The 18,693-nt window shown below is 39.5% G+C and overlaps 4 protein-coding genes across 5 annotated transcripts in view; 2 read left to right on the forward strand and 2 right to left on the reverse strand.

Annotated features, from left to right (window-relative positions):
- Positions 1-11,091, reverse strand: part of LOC118737405 — a 36,308-nt gene extending 25,217 nt beyond the window's left edge. The window contains exons 1-2 of the mRNA XM_036467871.1: positions 10,428-11,091; positions 2,857-2,967 (exon numbers count right to left, since the gene is read on the reverse strand). Coding sequence (XP_036323764.1) covers positions 2,857-2,967; positions 10,428-10,533 — 217 coding nt within the window. The 5' untranslated portion in view covers positions 10,534-11,091. The remainder of the gene's footprint in view (positions 1-2,856; positions 2,968-10,427) is intronic.
- A 1,694-nt stretch (positions 11,092-12,785) lies between these two features.
- LOC118737408 (putative OPA3-like protein CG13603) lies at positions 12,786-14,936 on the forward strand. 2 transcript variants are annotated; one of them, XM_036467875.1, is made up of 4 exons: positions 12,786-13,041; positions 13,391-13,559; positions 13,632-13,774; positions 14,234-14,936. In XM_036467875.1, the coding sequence occupies exons 1-4, from the start codon at positions 12,900-12,902 to the stop codon at positions 14,545-14,547; spliced, it is 768 nt and encodes a 255-aa protein (XP_036323768.1). In that variant the 5' UTR covers positions 12,786-12,899; the 3' UTR covers positions 14,548-14,936. The 2 variants fall into 2 exon arrangements, with proteins under 2 accessions (XP_036323768.1, XP_036323769.1); XM_036467876.1 differs by lacking the exon at positions 14,234-14,936 and adding an exon at positions 13,996-14,225.
- Positions 14,937-15,030: 94 nt separating this feature from the next.
- On the forward strand, positions 15,031-15,872 carry LOC118737409 (optic atrophy 3 protein homolog). Its single transcript, XM_036467877.1, has 4 exons — positions 15,031-15,260; positions 15,314-15,482; positions 15,552-15,694; positions 15,745-15,872. Exons 1-4 carry the CDS (start codon positions 15,125-15,127, stop codon positions 15,870-15,872), a joined length of 576 nt encoding a protein of 191 aa, XP_036323770.1. The 5' UTR covers positions 15,031-15,124.
- LOC118737407 (nucleoporin Ndc1) lies at positions 15,119-18,063 on the reverse strand. The gene is made up of 3 exons (XM_036467874.1): positions 17,675-18,063; positions 16,984-17,606; positions 15,119-16,925 (listed from the first exon to the last, which is right to left on the reverse strand). The coding sequence occupies exons 1-3, from the start codon at positions 18,061-18,063 to the stop codon at positions 16,201-16,203; spliced, it is 1,737 nt and encodes a 578-aa protein (XP_036323767.1). The 3' UTR covers positions 15,119-16,200.
- Between the last annotated feature and the right edge of the window lie 630 nt (positions 18,064-18,693).

An 18,693-nucleotide genomic window follows, 5' to 3' on the forward strand; every position in this document is an offset into this window, starting at 1 on the left:
TGCCACCCTCAACTTTCATATTCGGATGACTGAGAAAATCAGTCGCACTGAACTCGAGATCCGGGCCGATAATGCCCTTCTGCGGCACAATCAGGCCCGGTATTAGGTCTGCGTACATGGAATGTACATAGGATGGAGCATTTTCACCCAGCGCCTGGTACCACAATAGAAAATACCTAGCGGGAGAAGAAGAATACAAGAAGATTAGTAAAGTAATTTACGAAAAAATAAGTTAAAAAAAACGTACCGTACGCCTTCGCGCCGCAACTTTGGTGAATTCCCCAAATGCAACAACTTGGCCATAATACGACTGATCGAATGGCATTGCCAACGACGCGCCAACAGCTCGGGCAGCCAACAGAGTATTTTCTCCAGTAGCCATAATGAGCCATCCAATTCCTCGCGATGTGCTTTATGTACTAAATTGTCAAATGTAATTATTTTGTATTGATTAGCAATTTATGTACATACATAGAGAAATTGTAGCATAGAATTAAAACAAAAGTTATGCATTGTACAGCAGGCAAGCAACAACACATATTCCATGTTAGCACTTATGATGAACATTATATAATATTTGATCAGTGAGTCGTGTACAGTGGCGAGACAAATTGGATAAAGATACTCTTAAAATGTTTGGATGAATATGAGATATATAATAGATTGCGAAAGCATGTGAGATGAAAATTTTCAATAATAAGATTTAGTAAATGTACAATATTTCGTCGCTGGAATAATGAAATCAGGGTTTGAAAATGCTGTAATATTTTTATTTAATTTGCTTTTTCTGTGCTTTAACTTCGGCATGTATGATATCGAAAGCAAAGCAAAAGCAATTCAGAAAAAAACAAATGCTTTGGCTGCCGTTTTGCTATGAAATTTCGAAAGCAATTTGTGGAAGCACAAAAACAGCGCAGCAGAAGCAAATCAACATCAATTTGACTATAAATTTGCTGCGAAACACCGAATTGGCAGAAACAGGGGATATTATATGTATGCGTGCGCCAATCCACTAGTCGCTTACCCTGATAAGCTTTGCATTGATCGCGGAGTTAATATGTACTTAGATAATATACCATGCTGCAAAAGCGTCATGTGCGCAACACAGCCAAGCAGATAACAGCACAGCAAAAGCACTATCACAGCAAATCAAAAGCAATAAAATTGTTTAAATAAACTGCCGATAAAAAAACAGAATAAACTTTTCAAAGTCACAGCAAAAGCAAAGCAGTTCGAATCAAAATCGAAAATTTCAAAGCTAAGCAAAAGCAAAAATAGTAATGCTGTTGCTGCTTTGCTGACAGTTTTTCAAACCCTGTCTAGCACATCAAGTAAATAGCACCACATAAACCCACATTTCGAACATCTTACAAAAATTCAACAAACTTTAACATCTACACACAAAAATTTTACATATCTTTTTTAAATTTAGTATGTATATCTTTTTTAAGTTTTTATTTAAATCAAATTTGACGATGGAATCTTGATTTTTTACGCAAAATGGAAGATAAAGCATTGTCTAATATAAGTGTGGCACCATTTTAAAACAAGTTTTTGTCGAAAAATGTAACAGCTCGTGAGATTTGCTTATATCACCAAGGATTTCAATAAATGCACAGTCGGTGTTTATAAGCAGCATTTTCATACATCATTTCATAAATCTACTTATTGAATGATAGTTATGGTATGAGATTGATACACTTTGGCTGGATAAACCAAATTTGCGTTATTTGTATATTTACGATGTAGTAAAACCGGAAAATAGGATATTCTAACTACCAAACGGAAGTGAAGCATTGGTGTTATGATAAGAGCATTATGTAAGTAATTAATGGCAATGAATTCCCTTTATATACGATTTTTCAAGTATGTTGCAGTTAAAAACAAATGTGTAAAGTGCACTGATCCTTTTGATTTTATAAACTTTTAGAGAAAAAGTGCCGACGAAAGCTCGAGAACCAAAAGCGTATTTCCAAATGCAACAAAATAGGCAACTTAACTGTAACTGATTCGAATAAATGTTTTCATACAAACAAAAAAAAAATCGACTACTATTCCGTTAAAATACGCATGAGTAAAAGAACCAAATAGAAGAAAATGTGAATGGCATGAGAATTCGATAAAGAAGAGAAGCCCCGCAGCAAAAACTGCGAAAAATCAACTGCAAACTTACCAATGTGAAACGGAAGTTCTGCCATTTTTTTTGTTAAGTTTTGTTTGTGTTTGTCAAAATCGAATACATAGCGAGAAATAAGTGGTGTTTAGTGTGGGAAAAGAGAAGAGAAACAAATTGAGAATGACAAAGAGAATATTTCGATTATGTACAACAGTATTTTTCATTAATAATAAAAAAAAGATACAAACACATTTGCACGTAAAGAAACTAATACAATGGCAGAATCACGCGCCCACACACAACGAAAACATACATATGTGTGTGTATTTTCATGTGTGATTTTTTTGCATTTTATTGTTGTCTTTTGCGTCATTTGTAAACAAATTGTTCTGTGCTATTGTTTGATGTTTAATTTTACACTATTTTATACACTTTTTTGCACATTTAGAGAATTTTTAATAGCACTGCTGCGTTGCATTAGGGAAGAGTAATAAACAATGCAAACTTAAATCAATAATTAAATAAATATAAGTAAATAAAATGAAGTTAATCTTTTTCGGTCACAACACCTAAACGCTTTAAAGTTAAAGTTATACAAATACAAGTTGAGTTTATTTAACAAAAAAAAAAATTGCTCAAACTTGGCTTAGCATTAGAAATTGTGAGGCTATGGTATAAAACCTGCCTAAATTTAAAAACTTTTAAAATATCTTTTTTGGTTACTTAACTGTTAAACTTACCTTTTTGCTTTAAGTTTGCCTCCGCCTGAATGAAGGTATCGTAAAGTATAAAATAAACGTGACTGTAGTTCGTTTCGAATAGTGATTTCGCCTCTTCTTGGTCAACATTGTCTGTAATGCATAGGCAATGAAAAGCAATTTTAAAAGTTTTTTTGAGAAAAAATTTGAGTACGGACATTTAAACGTAAACAATAATTTCATTTCATTTTGTCGGTAGCTTGTCCCGAGAAGATCCCTAACATGCGTTGAAACGGGACTGAAATGGTCCCTTACCAGTCGCAAAATTATTCCAAAACTAGACCTGAAAGACATAGTGTAAAACTCGTCCCGACTTAGTCCTGGAATAGTCGTGAACTATGGAGGAATGATGCTGAAATAGTCCTGAACCAGTCCCGAAATGAGCCTGAACTAGCCCGAAATGAACCCAAACTAGTCTTGAAAAAGTCTTGAACTATTCTCGAGCGGTCCAGGTCTAGTCCCAAAATTATCCTGAAATAGTCGACATCTAGTCTCGAAATGGTTCTGAAATAGTCCTGAGTAGGTTCTGTTATGATCCCGAACTAGTCGGAACGGCCCCGAAATAGCATTTTATTAGTCCAAAAATCACCTAGAACTACCCGCAAAATGGACCTAAACCTATTACCAAAATAGACCTAAAACTATTACCAAAACCGCCCTGAATTGGTCCCAAATAGAGCCCGAACTAGTCTTGAGATGGACCAAAAACAGTCCCGAAGGCTTTATTATTGACCTACATATTTCGGCAGCCAGTTCGAAAACGCCCTATCTCAGAAAACTTTTCAAGAAAAACGCCCTATCAGAGACCATATTCAATATATTTTAAAGTGGGATAGGACGTTCTTCAACAAAATTCTGAGATAGCGAGTTATCGAACTGGCTGCCGAGATGTAGTATACCTGCACTACTGCACTAAGGTCTATGCTACGTTATTGTAAATTAGGCATGAGTTATGGGTGCACTATCCTTTTGTAAATATTTAGCGGAATAAAGAAACATTCGATTTATGATATCGAGAACGCCGTCACTTAGCCTTCTAAATATTCATAAATTATTAAATTAATCGCAAAGTAAGTACCTAAACCGTTCAGTTAACTAAACATTATTTCGCGCGAAATGGAGGGCGACTTAGTCAAAACAGAGGAGTATTCACTGATGCAACTACAGGCATTGTTCGCCGCCGTGGTCGTCAACGCAAGCGGCGCTAAAGCATCGTTGGCCGCCAAGTTAGGTTAACATTCGGCAGAAGCTCTAGGATTATGCCCGGGCGCTAACGATAAGGCTGTAGAAAAAGGCGGATTTTTTGCGGCAAAGCTCCGCATCCCTCTTATTCGGGAGGGCGTAGAGCCCAACCACGGGCCAGAAATATACTTTTGCTGCCTTTGCTAGTGACGACTCCATCCGAACTACACTTCGGTTAGATGCAATTCCTGCAACGGATGGAGTCACCTAAGACTTTGTTCTGGCCTTAGGTCTTACCGGGAGTTAACCACAAGCTTTGTGACCCCCTGTTGCTCAAGCCAAACGGAACTATCCGCCGCCACGGCTATCCGCTCGCGCTGTGCTCAAGTGCGAACCAGCACCCAAAGAGCCTGCACAGCTCCTAGATGCTGCACTGAGCAACAGCAAACCTCCCCACCCCCTCAACCCTCACACCAATTTACCGGCCGGTCCATCTCGCGTGTACAATCCAACCAACAGCTGCTGGTTGCCCACACCATCTTCTCCGTGTGCCAGAAAAGAGTATAGCGGAACGTGACATCAGTCAAATGCAACACATGCCTTAGCTGGTGCCACTTCCGTCTATGCTCTGGGCTACGCACCACACGCGAGTGGGCAATAATCTATTGTGCCTCCTGCTGTAGAACACTGCCGACGCACACAACATTGTACCCACTACAGCCACCCACCACCAGGCAACAACAGCAACTTCGTCGCGCGCAAAAGGCCCAAGGTAGACCCCAGACGTTCCTCACCCCCGTATCACGACCAGCCTCCCAAAGCATACGAAACTCGTACAACCGAACGACAACGGACTCCAGAGCAAGATTGAAGAGATAGCAGTCTTTATGGGTCGGCACGGTATATTGATAGCTGCGGTACCAGAAACGAAGTTGCACAGCAACTCAACTTTGCAGTATCGGCTTATCGAAGAAGACATCGACCCGAGGGACACCACCCTCCAATATCTGGGCATAGCTTTCCGGTCAGGATATCACCCTGACATAGGCGCGCTACTCAGAGGTGAAAACCGAATGGTAGTAGATTACTTCAACGCGCTCCACGTTCTTTGGCGCTCAAGACTGTCTAATGATCGTAGGGGAAACATATTACGACGACCACCCCACCTGCCGGTTCTACGTACCGGAATGACTCGGGTTTTACCCGACCAAGGGCATTTGTTTCGGCGATCTAACCTCGTTTAGGTCGGCGAAATATCTCAGAAGTTGTTCGTCCATAGGACTACATTTACTACGTATTCTTCTTCTCAGGCCTGGCATCGAGTCAAACCCACGGCCAGAAACCTACAGCTGCTGTGTCAGAGACGACTGCATCACAACTCCAACTCAGTCAAGTGCAATGCATGCAACGGGTGGAGTCCCCTCAGAGTCTTCTCAGGCCTACGGACTCATCGGCAGTGGACCATATCATTTGTGGCCCCCGCTGCTCAAACAGAGCAGCCTTCACGGATAGCCCCAGTCCAACTGAGCAGCTCAACACAAACACCACAGCACCACAACACAGCAACACAATAGACAACACCACAACGAGATCACGAGCGAGATAATGGTGGTGGCTTAGCGTTCATCACGCACCACACCGTGCAGTATCGTCTTATCGAAGCAGACATCGACCGCAGGGATACCACCCTAGAATGTCAGGGCATTGCTATCCGGTCAGGCGATGTTGAGCTCGAAATATTCAACGTTTATATACCCCCTGTCACCTGCTGCCCGGCGGGATATCACCCTGACATAGGTGCGCTCCTCAGAGGTGAAAACCGAATGGTAGTAGTTGACTTTAATGCGCACCACGATCTTTGGCACTCAAGCCTGTCAAACGATCGTAGGGGAACCGATCTGGCTGAGCAGATAAGACGATTCGACATTCTGCACAATGAACGACGACGCACTCGCCAGGATTATGGGCAGCTGCTGCAGCTCGCCAGACATAACAATAGTCAGCGCTGGTCTGATAAACAGCATATCATGGCGACCTATGCTGACCTTGGCATCAGACCATCTGCACATAGTCATCTCGATCGATAAACCAACCGACTTTGCTTCCGCGGAGCATCGAACCTATATCAACTTCTCCAAAGCTGATGGGATAGGCTTCGCGGAATTTTCGTAAAACACCTTGGATGCTTTCCCCACACCAACCGACGTCCACCTTGGTGAGCGTAAGTTCCGCAAGGCTGTCACCGCTGCTGCAGCCCGCTTCGTACCGGCAGGATGCATCACGGACCCACGTCCAAATTTCACTGCCGAAGCGGCTGTTCTAGCCGATGAGCGTGACAGCCTTCGTCAGGCCGGTCCCGGAGATCCCCCTATCAGGGATCTCAACGCGGAGATTCGGCAACTAGTGAACGTACATAAGCGGAAGAAGTGGGAAGAACATCTGAAGACCTGTAACTTCACCTCTGGTGTGAGTAAGCTATGGTCAACCGTGAGGTCACTGTCCAATCCGACGAAGCACGACGACAGAGTCGAAATTTCCTTCGGCGACCATGCCTTGTCGGACCCGGAGCGATGCGCGAGCTACTTTAGCCGGCAGTCCATACTGCATCCTCCGGTGGACAAAACCAAGCGTCGAGTGACCAAAATGCTGCACAAACTGCCAACAAATTGTGCCCCCCTTGCTTTCACCGGCGGTGAAGTTCAGGTGGCCATCGGGAAGGCGAAAGCCTCCAAAACCATGGGTCCCGACGGAATATGCTTGCTGATGCTGAAAAATTTGGGTCCTGCGGGGGTAGCGTACCTAACGGAGGTCCTCAACTTGTCAATGGCCACTCTCATCATCCCAGACATCTGGAACGTGGGGAGAGTGGTCCCACTGCTCAAACCGGGGAAACCTGCCAACAAAGGAGATTCCTATCGTCCGATAACACTCCTTTCCCCGGTAGCGAAGACACTCGAGGCCTTGCTACTCCCGTACTTCACAAACCACCTGATCCCAGCGAAGCATCAGCATGGTTTCCGTAAAGTGCAAAGTACAACAACAGGACCTAACGCCATAAACACTCAGATAACTCGTGGCCTTAACCGTAAACATCCCTGTGAAAGAACGATTCTAGTAGCGTTGGACCCGTCAAAGGCTTTTGACACTGTCAGCCATTCCACGCTACTAGAGGATATAGAGGCTTCCTCTCTCCCACAGAGGCTCAAACGGTGGTCGGCAAATTATCTGAGTGGTCGACACTCGTCGGTAATGTTTAGAGACAAATCGAGTAAACTTAAAAAAATAAAACAGGAGGTTCCACAGGGTGGTGTCCTTTCCCCGCTACTATTTAACTTTTACATTTCAAGGCTCTGTCAGCCACCAGAGAGAGTCTCGATTGTCTCTTACGCCGACGATTGCTCGATCATATCGACTGGGAATGGAATTGATGACCTGTGTTCGAAAGTAAACGGGTATCTCTCCGAACTTTCTCGCTTCTTCTGCGACCCTGTTCACAACCTGTACGAAGGTGGTCAGGCTACCGCTGGGAATTCACGTCGATGACACACCAATTCCGACGGTAAATAATCCCAAAATACTCGGAGTAACATTCGACAGCCTACTCTCATTCTCTGCGCACGCAATCGCTATTGTCGATAAAGTACAGAGCCGCAACAAGGTCCTCAAGTCGCTAGCCGGTAGTACTTGGGGCAAAGACAAAGAAACGTACTGGGAACATACAAAGCAATAGGTCGGCCGGTTTTAAACTACGCAGCACCAGTGTGGTCGCCGGGGACTAGTAGGACGCAGTGGACGGAAACAGACTGTACTGTACACCGCACTCAGGACAGCGACAGGATGCCTCCTGATGTCGCCCGAACATCATCTCCACGGCGAGGCACAAATGCTCCCCATAAAGGAGCACAACATAATGCTCTGCAAGCAGTTCCTGATCGGGAGCCACAGAAGTGGACACGCAAACAGACAGCTGCTTGCAGAGGAGCCCTCGCCTAGGCACGTCAGGAGGCATCTATATGAACTGACGGACGAAGTCCAGATGTTCATCAAGCAACCTCTGGACCCGTCATCTTACCGACTGGCCCTGAACGGCATTAACAGGGAGTCAGTCTCGAGTTATGTAGACTCTAGACCTGTGAATGCCGTTCTAGGCATACCGCCCCGGACATAGACGAGACAGAGCTTCATCTGCCTCGGGAGACACGAACGACAATAGCCCTACCTGAGTAGATTGAAAGAGGATGTGCCAAATGAGTGTCCGGCATGCGGAGAGACCCCACATGACTCGAAACATCTCTTCGCATGCCCGGAAAACCCGACAACCCTAACGGCTTTGTCCTTGTGGACCGCTTGTGTATCGCTTTCACAAAATGCATTAGCGGAACTTAACGTTAAACCACCACGAATAACTTAATATGAAGATTTAAACTTTCCCTAAAGGGGACTTTCGCAAAAGTAGTAACACGTTACATGTATGGAAGCGTTCTAGGTATTTGTCATGTAGAATTATTTATTGTGCCACAGGTATTTATCATATTAACATACATGTGCAATATTATATTTACCATCTTCATGAGATAGGTATGCAGCTCAATAGTTCGTAATCATTGGCACTGAGCTGGAGATTTGTTGCAGGTGCGTCATTAATAAAACAAACAAAAATGGCCATTAAGATACGAAGATGAACATCAAAGCGAAAGGTGCAAAAATACTATGATTCATAGTAGACCTGTTGGAATGTGAAGTTTTTTTTTGTGGCTAAACTCGCGGTTCACGGTAATTAGAAATGAGCATGTTTAAATGCAAAACGAATTAGCTTTTTTACTTATTTCTATATGGCATATTGAGTAACCGCTGACATGTACATTTAAACCATATCGAATTCCGTTTACAGCAGAATTGTTTCCACTTAATAGCGGGTAATGTTTAATTTCTTTATTTATTAACAAACCCAGCGGACTCATGCGAGTGATACTGTGAGTGACTTTTAGACTGCAGATTCGTGTCTTCGTTGTCATAAATAGTAGATCTTCACCATTTTATTGGTAAAGAAAATTTGTTTAAATACAATTTCTATATGGGAAAAAAATGAAAAAAACTATGTAACTGAAGTTATTTAATGAAAGCTTTGGCTGTATGTATGTAATGCTCCTGTCTACATATAGGTATATATGTATATGTATGTGCCTACTTTTCATGCTCGTGGCGCAAACAAGAATCAGAACAAATTGAGTACTAGATAGCCATAAACCTCACATACCGTTTACTTAAATTGAATTCGTATAACTTCGCAAAGCATATACACACGCATCTAGAAAGCGGTCGCTACAACTGAATCGCAGCAAAACTAATTCTTACAAAATAAATGTGAATAGGAAAGATATCAAAAGCGTGAAAAGAACCCACAAGACACGGGGCCACGTTTAACGTTCACGCCGGTAATGCGAACAGCTGCCGCATGAAGTGGCCAAAAGCAAACATCAAATAACACAACTGAGTTTAATAAAGCGCACATTACTGCTCTGATGCGTTGGACATTTGTTGCCCTACAATGAGTAACTAACCAAGGGCGATGATTCCAGTGACACTCACATTTAAATACATACTAGATATGTATGTATGTATGTATGCATGTGGAATCATCCATAGAATGAACATTGGGTGCTTAGCCATGTTGGCAAATATACATATTAACTCATTCACGGTGCGCCACAAACCGCTCGTTGGTTTCTATGTATGCGCGTTCGCTCAAATATCCACCTGACGTAGGTACTATGAGGTACTATACAATGAGTAGAAAGATCATTTTTTAAGCGTGTACATGGAAGTAACTAGCTATTTGCAGATCGCTTGAAATCTTTCCTACGCGCTTAAATAGACAAATATAATATTTCGATTGTACATAACACATATGTATGTATGTATGTACATACTATATATGCATAAATTATCATTGCGTTATGAGTACATGGGTGTACTTGTCTATACAATGACGATTGATGGCCAACAAACGAATCAGGAAGCAAGTACTAAAGCTGTATGCTAAATGTACGAAGGTTTTAAATAGCTAACCAGAGGTGTTTTGCGGATAAACACGAGTATTCCAATGAGAATTGACGTTGCAGTTATGTTGTCATTGCTATTGCCATTTCGTCTATTTGTATACCCCTGGTAACTATGTATGTAGAAGTCAATCATGTAGGTTGAAAAAGTTGTTTTCATGAATTTTACTATATTTGTTATAAAAGGAGTATGTTTTTCGCCCACACATGAAGGGGCTACTTTAAATGTCATTGTTTGGTTGGCTGTCTACTAATTTCAGAGTAAAATAATGGATTTATATAGTTAGAACAAAAATTTACTTTTGCACCTACCTAAAATGGTACGCAAGTGACGCAACCGGGATGCTGAATCCTTTTTACAATCTTGAAACTTGCCAGTGGACTTTTTTATATCCGCATGAGATTTTTTCGTAAACATTTTGTAGCTCCTTCTAATTTGCCTTTACTCACAACATTCTTTTATTGCCTCATCATCGAAATGATGTTTTTTCGCACTTGCTAAATGCATATGTACATAGGTAGATGTTGCTCAATTGGCCAGCGGAGCAGCCCATCAACTGGAGCGATGGAGAATAGCATGCAGAAATACATATATAGCCTCTTTTGAGGCGTTCACATCCGACAGGTGCTTGCTTATTCACTTCCTATGCCACACACAACACTAGATACCGCTTGAGGTTTTCTCGATATTGCTGGTTTTTCTTTTCTCACTGCCACTAATACTGCAGGTGAAAATCTTTTCACATTTTTTCTTCACCACCATGAGACTATCTTCGTATTACCGTATTACATTTTTTCAAATACATTTTTATACACTATATTTAATATTCCTACGATATTTCTTTATTAATTGTGACACTTTAACACTTAGATAACGATTTAGTGTAATTTTTATGAACTTATAACATCTTTTTCTTGAAAAATATTGGTTGCGAAAAATTCAACAGCGAAAAACTAAACGAACAGTGAGAAAATTGTTGACGTTTCTGTCGAAAGAAAGGAGGAAAGAACAGTGTTGCAATTCAGAGTATTGGACAGTACGGAAGAAATGAAAAAGAAAAATAGGTGCACGGTTGCCACTGTTCGTTGTTCCAAAGAACGTAAATGTACGATACATACGATGTAAAGATATATTTACGTTCTTTGGTACTAGGAAAAGCAACAAAGTCCAAAGAACGTTCATTTACGTTCTTTGCAATAACATTGACAGGTAAATTTATAGATTTACGTTTTTTGATCGTACCAAATCATGTTCAAAGTACCAGTTTTGGTAGGAAAGTATAAAAATTGGCAACGCTGGTTGCGAGTGAGCACCAGCCTAGTGTCAAAATCGGTTTATGTTTTTTATTTATTCGTAAACAAAAAAATTTGGTTCGTACGGTCGTTTGGACTTGACAGCTCCTACACTGTAAAAATTTATACTTGATCTGCATCTGCTTGCTGAGTTACTTTAATACGAATTGGGAATAGGTTCAATGGCAGAAGAATTAAATGAATAGCCTTCAAAGTAATATTTGTGCTCTTGAAAATGGGTTCTGTCATTAGAAGTACAATTTATACATTTGTTTAAAGAGATAAATGACCCAAATTTGAAAATTTTCTATATTTCAAATATTCTACACGTTCTCTTGATGTAATATTTAATGTTTTAGGGTCATGTTTTAAAGCACCCATTTCTTCAGGTCTTTGTTCAGAATTTATGTTGGTCATTATGAACTTATATAAGGTATTTAGTTGTTATAAAAAAATATCTTTGTCAACATAAGCTTTCTAGTTTTAAAGCTATGTATGTAAATATGTAATGCAAATTCGAAAAAAAATTGTCATGTGCAAAATATTGGCTTACTCTTTCTTGCCATTCTCGGGTTAAACATGTTTTTTTTTTTGGGGGGGGGGTTTTTGGGTAGGCTGGCTAGTTTTCATCACCGCCAGGTTATTGCTCTGCTTTTAATATAGTATGTTATATTCCATTAATACATCCAATCGTCGCTCCACTGATACGCGATGATAATACCGCTGCGGGCCAGAACCACGTGCAAAAGTTTATGCTTATACATATATGTATCGTACGTTTTATTCCTTTCAATTCTTTGTCAATCATATCAAATTAAAAAGTCTATTGTGATTTAATGGTCCACCAAGTTATCTCTAAGTGTTGCTTATATGTCAGAATATATTATCCAGATAAAAATTTAAATGGTTGAGAACTAAGTCCTTATATTGCTAGGTTACTCTTCCAATTGTAAATTATTGTGTTTTAATGGCCTCATATAGCCAGGTTATTCCTCCAATTTGATCATTTTATAAATATTCGTCAAGTTACATTTTTAAATTTAAATTGAACAATTTCTTATTTCGTTTCTTGGAACAGTTATTAAAGTTACTTTTTTATTTCACAGTTAATTTGTTCCTACGATAGTACCGTATTAACGGTACGCTTTAACATTTTTATTTAAATTTTAGTATCAATTTTCTTTATGCCAACGTCTATTAGATTACTTAAGTAATTATTATTTTGTAGTATTGTCTTCTCCTGTTTTAAAACTTTAGTATTATATTTAATAAACCGACTTCATTTTTGTGTGTATATTAATCAGATACACATCAGTTAAACAAAACTCGACAGGTCAGCACGAGCCATGATTCAATAATGGGTTAAACATGTCACTGAAAAAAATTAGCGCCGGAGTCAGCTGTTTACGTAAATCAACCTTCTTTTGCCAATCTACTCCTTGCTGTCTTTTCACATAACACCTTCACTGTTCCAGAAATCCTTTGGACAAAATGGCGATAGGCGCTTTTCCGGCCGCCAAATTAGGTGTTTTGGCTATAAAGCAGATTAGCAAACCCATAGCTAACGTCATTAAAAGTAATGCCAAGCAGAGCCCTGTATTTCGGAAGTACGTTTGTATGCCACCGGCGCAGTGTAAGTATACCTGGAATTAAGTGTACTCCATATCTAGAGATGGGAGGAGTTAGCTACTCCTCATATGTACCAATTGCCATCGAGCGTCAAAAGCGTCATATCTACCAATTGCCATTGAGCGTCACAAACCTTTAGTAATATCGCCAAATGTAGAAATTTCTTGTTTGTGCAATATAAACTATTTTAGTATTTATGTGTATTATAACGCAATACCTGTGTACCTCGTCCTGCCACTGGAAGACCGCGATCGCGTTGTTGACTGCATGATATAATTAACATTTCTTAATATGTACATGATTTCATGTTATTTATAATTAACTTTTTATTAATATATTCATTATTTCTACAGTATACAACTGGATTGAGGTAAAGACAAAAATGTGGGCAATGAATCTAGGCAAGCCAGTCGCAGTCCCTCCTCTGAACGAGGCCATGGCCATTGAATTAGGTGCAAACTTGTTGGGTGAAGCCATTATATTTGTGATAGGCGCTGGTGTGCTGATATTTGAATATACGCGGTTAGTCTTAATTTGAAAGTACTGCAGTTCACAACAGATTAAATTTCTATTGTTATTTTTTTAACTTCACAGTCAATCCAACAATGAAGCGAAAAAGCAAGAAACTCTACGACAGGAAAAGGCCGCACTAGCGTTAACACTAGCCGAAATGGGTTTCCGACTAGAGCGACAGGATGCACAAATCAGGGAAATGACACGCGCACTGGCAGATTTAGGTAAGTTGATTCGTGTTTGCTGATGATGCTTTGTCGTGTTTGTCTGTTGTTCTTTTAATAAAAAAATGTTTAATATTTTCTGTTTTAGTTTTTAAAATCATTAGAAACGGTTCAATCATGATTAGTGTGCTGTTCATACAGCAAACCATCTTATTTATTGTTTTACGATTTTCGAGTTTTTCATTCATATTCGTAATAAAAATTTGCATATTCTCTCTCAGGAAAACCTATCAGTACGCCAATTTTGCCCAACACAGCAGACAACAAAGCGTCTTCAGCAAATGCAGAAACAGATTCGCCTGCTGCTTCACCATCAAAGACAGAAACGTCAAATAAAGTGGCACTAACTGTCCTGAAGCAAGCATAGACTATCCCATTTATTTATGTTTTTTACCCCTATTCATTCGTTCATTCAATCTCATTCATTTTAAACACGCATTTTCAATTATACCTGTATAGAGTCCCGAAATATATTCAAATGGACCCGAGAAACAATAGCCGAATACCAGCCCTTCAACCCAAATACCCCCGATCAGACTAGTAAGGTCGTAAAAGACTTCGATGGGGACTATGACCCAAATGGAGGTTTACTCTACAGAGCTTTGAATTTCCTAGAGACGCGTGTTTTTATCGATGGACACAAAAGCAAGCAAGCAGCGTCGCCTTTACTTGTCAGCAATCAACTGGATATAGCACCGTATGTGAATGTAGAACATGTCGGGGAGGATGTCAGAACACCTCCGCCACAACTAAAGCAATCACAAGCGCAGTGACTAGCGGAGAGGCGTGAAATGCTGCAAGTGAAGAACGAACTAGCCAAGTTAGAATATGTGATCGAAATGGCTACCACAGAAAAATAATGCATTCTTGGGTGCATCATAACTTAGGTTATTTTATATGTGTAATATTATTTAAAAAGTTTGCCACGCCTTTGTACATGTACGAGTTTTACATTTAATCCTAATGTAGAATTCCATTTGCATTTTCGTTTTCGGTTCGATTCTTGGCTCAGGAGAACGTGCTTATGCACTACAATGTGTATGCACAATGTGTTGCATACATTTTGAAGTTGACAGTTTTGTAAATATTATTTATTTAATAAGACATACACACAAAATGTTTTATTGCTTGAGATTTGAAATAAAAAAAAACGTTGACTAAATCATTTGACTCCTTAAAGTATACGCCTAAAAAATGTGAAATTAGAAATTATAGCATTGTCATTTTTTTACATTTTTCGAATTTGTTGTGAAGAAGTTCAAAAGTATACATACATACAGGAATATCAGCAAAATTTGTTTTCAATTGCATGCAACTTCAGTTCTTGAAAGTTAATAAAATTCTTTCAAAATGCCTGCATTGCCCGTTTTTAAACTGGGTATGCTTGCAGTGCGTCAACTCAGTAAATATGTGGCTCATTTCATAAAACAAAAAGCGAAAAATAATGCGACATTTCGAAATTATTTTTGCATACCACCGGCACAATGTAAGTAAATACAACGCGTGCAAAAGAAAATTCAAATATAAACGTTTTCAAAGTCTACAACAGAGTGGAGACAAGAACGAAGATGTGGACAATGAAGATAAGTAAACCGAATACAATAAAACCACTTTCAGAAGCGGCGGCCATCGATTTGGGAGCCAGCATGTTGGGTGAACTTGTTTTATTTATAATCTGTGGTGCTGCCGTAATTTCAGAAGTTTCGCGGTTGGTTGTAGAAATAATATTCGACCGTTTAAATGTACAAATTTTGTACATATAATATATTTTCGATAGACAGGTGCGTTCAGAACGTCGTAAAAAGGAGGAAAAAATACAAGCGACCATAAAAATAACAAACAAAATCTTAAAAATGGAAGAAACAATTGAGCATCAGGAGAAGTTTATACAAGAAATCAGCAAGGCTCTAAAGTCTTTAGGTAAATAATATTTAAAAGTTAAAGAAGTAGTTTAATTTCCGCCAATAAAGGTAAACAAATTGAGGTGCCGCACGATGAGAAATTCAAAAGCAAACTGATGAGACCAGTTATAGTAACTAGGTCGATAGACACTCAGGTTACGATACCAACAATGGACAAAAAAATACAAGTGACATAATTTAAATATCTAAAGGTATTGTAACGTACACTCTACCCTTGAGTTAATTTAAACTGATGAGAATCGGCAACCATTTACTTAACTAATAATTGTTTATGTATTTCCATCACAATGAATTTATATTAAATAGTTTCATAAAACCGTAGCTTCGCAGTGGTAAGACCTGCATAGTTTTAGTTCATTCTACTTAATACGCGCACTAAATAATTTCAAAAGGTTATTGTTATCTTAAATTTTAATTGCATTACAGAAAGTACAATTCTCACAACAGTCATATAAATAGCTATATCTAAGTGTTCAACTTATTTTATCAGCAGTCAACTCAATGTTATGTCTCCATATAATGCACATAGCACTGTAACTTCCGTAGATCTTCAGCACTGTCGACTAGTTCGCGCAAATAGTCGCGAAAAACTGTGCATATATTGTACAAACTACGTTTTACACCATTTTTAAGTACGACAAAGTTTCGATCCAACTTCTTACCATTTAAATTTACGTTATTCAATTTGTCTAGTTCAGTTTTCAGCCCAAGCAACGATTTGATAACTTGTGGTAGGGTAACTTGCACCACACCATATTTGTCTTCGGTCAGTGAGGCAGCACATATGCCGGCCAAACCTTGCACTGTCCACAAAATCGTATCCGAGTTGGAGAGTAAAAATGCGGTTCGAGCTCCTTCTGTTTCGCCAAACATATAAAACAGACCGGGTATTGTTCGGAAAGCGGTGCGCAAAGTTTGTTCTAATTGTTTCTTCATTTTCTCCACCTTATCGTGTATACGTTTGCAGGCAGGTGACATCTTCATAGTTGTTTCAATATTTTCTTGACAAGGTTCCTCCATCATGCGCCTGATACCAAAGGTTTCATTATACTGACGCAGCAGTATTTTCTCAGCAGCTTCAGTTGCAGTTGTTGGCTTAACGGTGGCAAAAAGTGGTGTAGTTTTAACGGCTGATATCTTTTTAAGTGATGCTGCTAACTCCTCCGTAAATGCGTTAATAAGACTTAAACATTGCGCAGACAATTGGTTCCAGTTGTATGGGTGGGCGCCTGAGTATTATAACATTATTTTAATGTGTTCAAAAATATAATAAAAAATATGACTTACCGGGCACTGACAGCGCATAGATTTCTTTACGTCTCGATTCCGCTTTATTGCTGGATATTCTATATAAATCTCGTGCGCCCAAATTTTGCACCACTGGTACTAACGGTGAATTGATTGCATCGACCAATGTTATTTCTTCAATGCCAACACCGCACAATACAGGCTTCCGTTCAATAACAAAAGTGACCTCTTCCGAAAGTTGTATAGCGAAAAAGTGTTGCATGAGATGCATGTTGCTTAGGATTTGTGCAGCCAAAATCCAGCCGTAAAACAACAGGCGCAGGTTTACCGCAATAGCGAAGAAAGACTGCATGCTCTCATCAACATCTACACCAAACGCATCAGCAAAGTAACTGGTAATTATTCCGCCAATTAGCCAATAAACGAGTCCAAAACAAATTGTAGGTGTAAATGATCGCAACATAGAATGATACAGCGTTCGATAGACTAACGAACGAATTCGAACCCACAATAATTCTTGAACGATAGGAAATTCTAATTCTGGATCTTTACGCAAATTCTCTTTGGCGAAATGCAGGCATGCTGCAAAGATTCCAACACAAACGAGGAACAAATAACGTCCGTTGATACACTTTGTGCCGTAGCAGTCGCAAACAAAATTTCTACACAAGGGAAATTTATTTTAGTTAAAGTTTTTTTTATTTTATTAATGCTAATATAAAATGCTAACCTGTAATCGACGTGCCAAAAATTAGCATATAGCCATGCTGTCAAATAACCCACCAGTAGATGCAATACGAGGAACAATGCTTTGCGCGGAGCAGTATATACTAACCATTGAAACCGTGTAGCGTAATAACGCTTGACTACCAGAAAGGATTTACCCAGTAATATACAGTATAAAATAACTGCTCCAATCAGGGGCAAAATGCTGAACCAGGTGTAAAATGAAAAAAATAAACCCACAGTGTCTGCTACCCACTTCAAAGGATGCAGAACTTGAAAGTTGATGAAGAAGAGGAATACTCCAAGCAGCATGTATTGCATAGCTATGCTATATACGAGAGCAGCCATACATCGCCGTAAGCACAATTTTTTGCATTCTACTAAAATGGACATGGCAACTAATGAAATCCGGAATGCGCGACAAACCTGCGAAATTGCAAATGCGCGTACCGAACCGGCGGCACGTTGAGGTTAGAGCACGTACTTATATTCCCTGTAATGAGGTTTTGCTTTTATCAACCACATTCGCAGTTTTCGCGAAACTATAGTAGGATAGTAGTTATTAAATTATCAAATTAGAAAATTTGCTCTACAAATAAACTAAAAAAAAGCGAATTGAACGTTATAAGCGCCAACTTACAAATTGCGCACAGATGTTTTTGACAGTAAACAAATAGAGAACGTACGTTCTTGGCTGTGCTGCCAGTATGTCAGCGGATAACGTAACGGCGTGTCATTCAAATGGACCAAACAGACACTATTCCCAATTTCAGATGAAATTGCGATACGATTTTCAATTTAAACGTCAATAACAAATAGCAAATAAAAACAAAAAAAAAAGCGAACAAAACAAAAAGAACAACAACAAACAAATAAACAAATAGTCATCGAAATTGAGATTAAAGTTGGGATGGTCGTGTAAAAAGCTACAATTGTAAATTAGAATTGAGTGTCGAAATTGCGCAATTTCAGGTGCGTGGAAACAGCGTTTTACAATTTTTTTACACAGCCATAAACCGTTCA

The sequence above is a fragment of the Rhagoletis pomonella genome, unplaced genomic scaffold (assembly GCF_013731165.1).
Source record: "Rhagoletis pomonella isolate Grant_MI unplaced genomic scaffold, Rhpom_1.0 Rhpom_scaffold_00004, whole genome shotgun sequence".
Lineage (NCBI taxonomy): Eukaryota > Metazoa > Arthropoda > Insecta > Diptera > Tephritidae > Rhagoletis > Rhagoletis pomonella.

Coding starts and splice junctions, on each gene's coding strand:
- LOC118737408 (XM_036467875.1), top strand. CDS start 12,900: ATGGCGATAGGCGCTTTTCCGGCCGCCAAATTAGGTGTTTTGGCTATA. Junction 13,042..13,390: donor TTGTATGCCACCGGCGCAGT/GTAAGTATACCT, acceptor TTATTTCTACAG/TATACAACTGGATTGAGGTA. Junction 13,560..13,631: donor CTGATATTTGAATATACGCG/GTTAGTCTTAAT, acceptor TTAACTTCACAG/TCAATCCAACAATGAAGCGA.
- LOC118737409 (XM_036467877.1), top strand. CDS start 15,125: ATGCCTGCATTGCCCGTTTTTAAACTGGGTATGCTTGCAGTGCGTCAA. Junction 15,261..15,313: donor TTGCATACCACCGGCACAAT/GTAAGTAAATAC, acceptor ACGTTTTCAAAG/TCTACAACAGAGTGGAGACA. Junction 15,483..15,551: donor GTAATTTCAGAAGTTTCGCG/GTTGGTTGTAGA, acceptor TATTTTCGATAG/ACAGGTGCGTTCAGAACGTC.
- LOC118737407 (XM_036467874.1), bottom strand. CDS start 18,063: ATGTCCATTTTAGTAGAATGCAAAAAATTGTGCTTACGGCGATGTATG. Junction 17,607..17,674: donor TTTTGGCACGTCGATTACAG/GTTAGCATTTTA, acceptor TCCCTTGTGTAG/AAATTTTGTTTGCGACTGCT. Junction 16,926..16,983: donor CTATGCGCTGTCAGTGCCCG/GTAAGTCATATT, acceptor TATAATACTCAG/GCGCCCACCCATACAACTGG.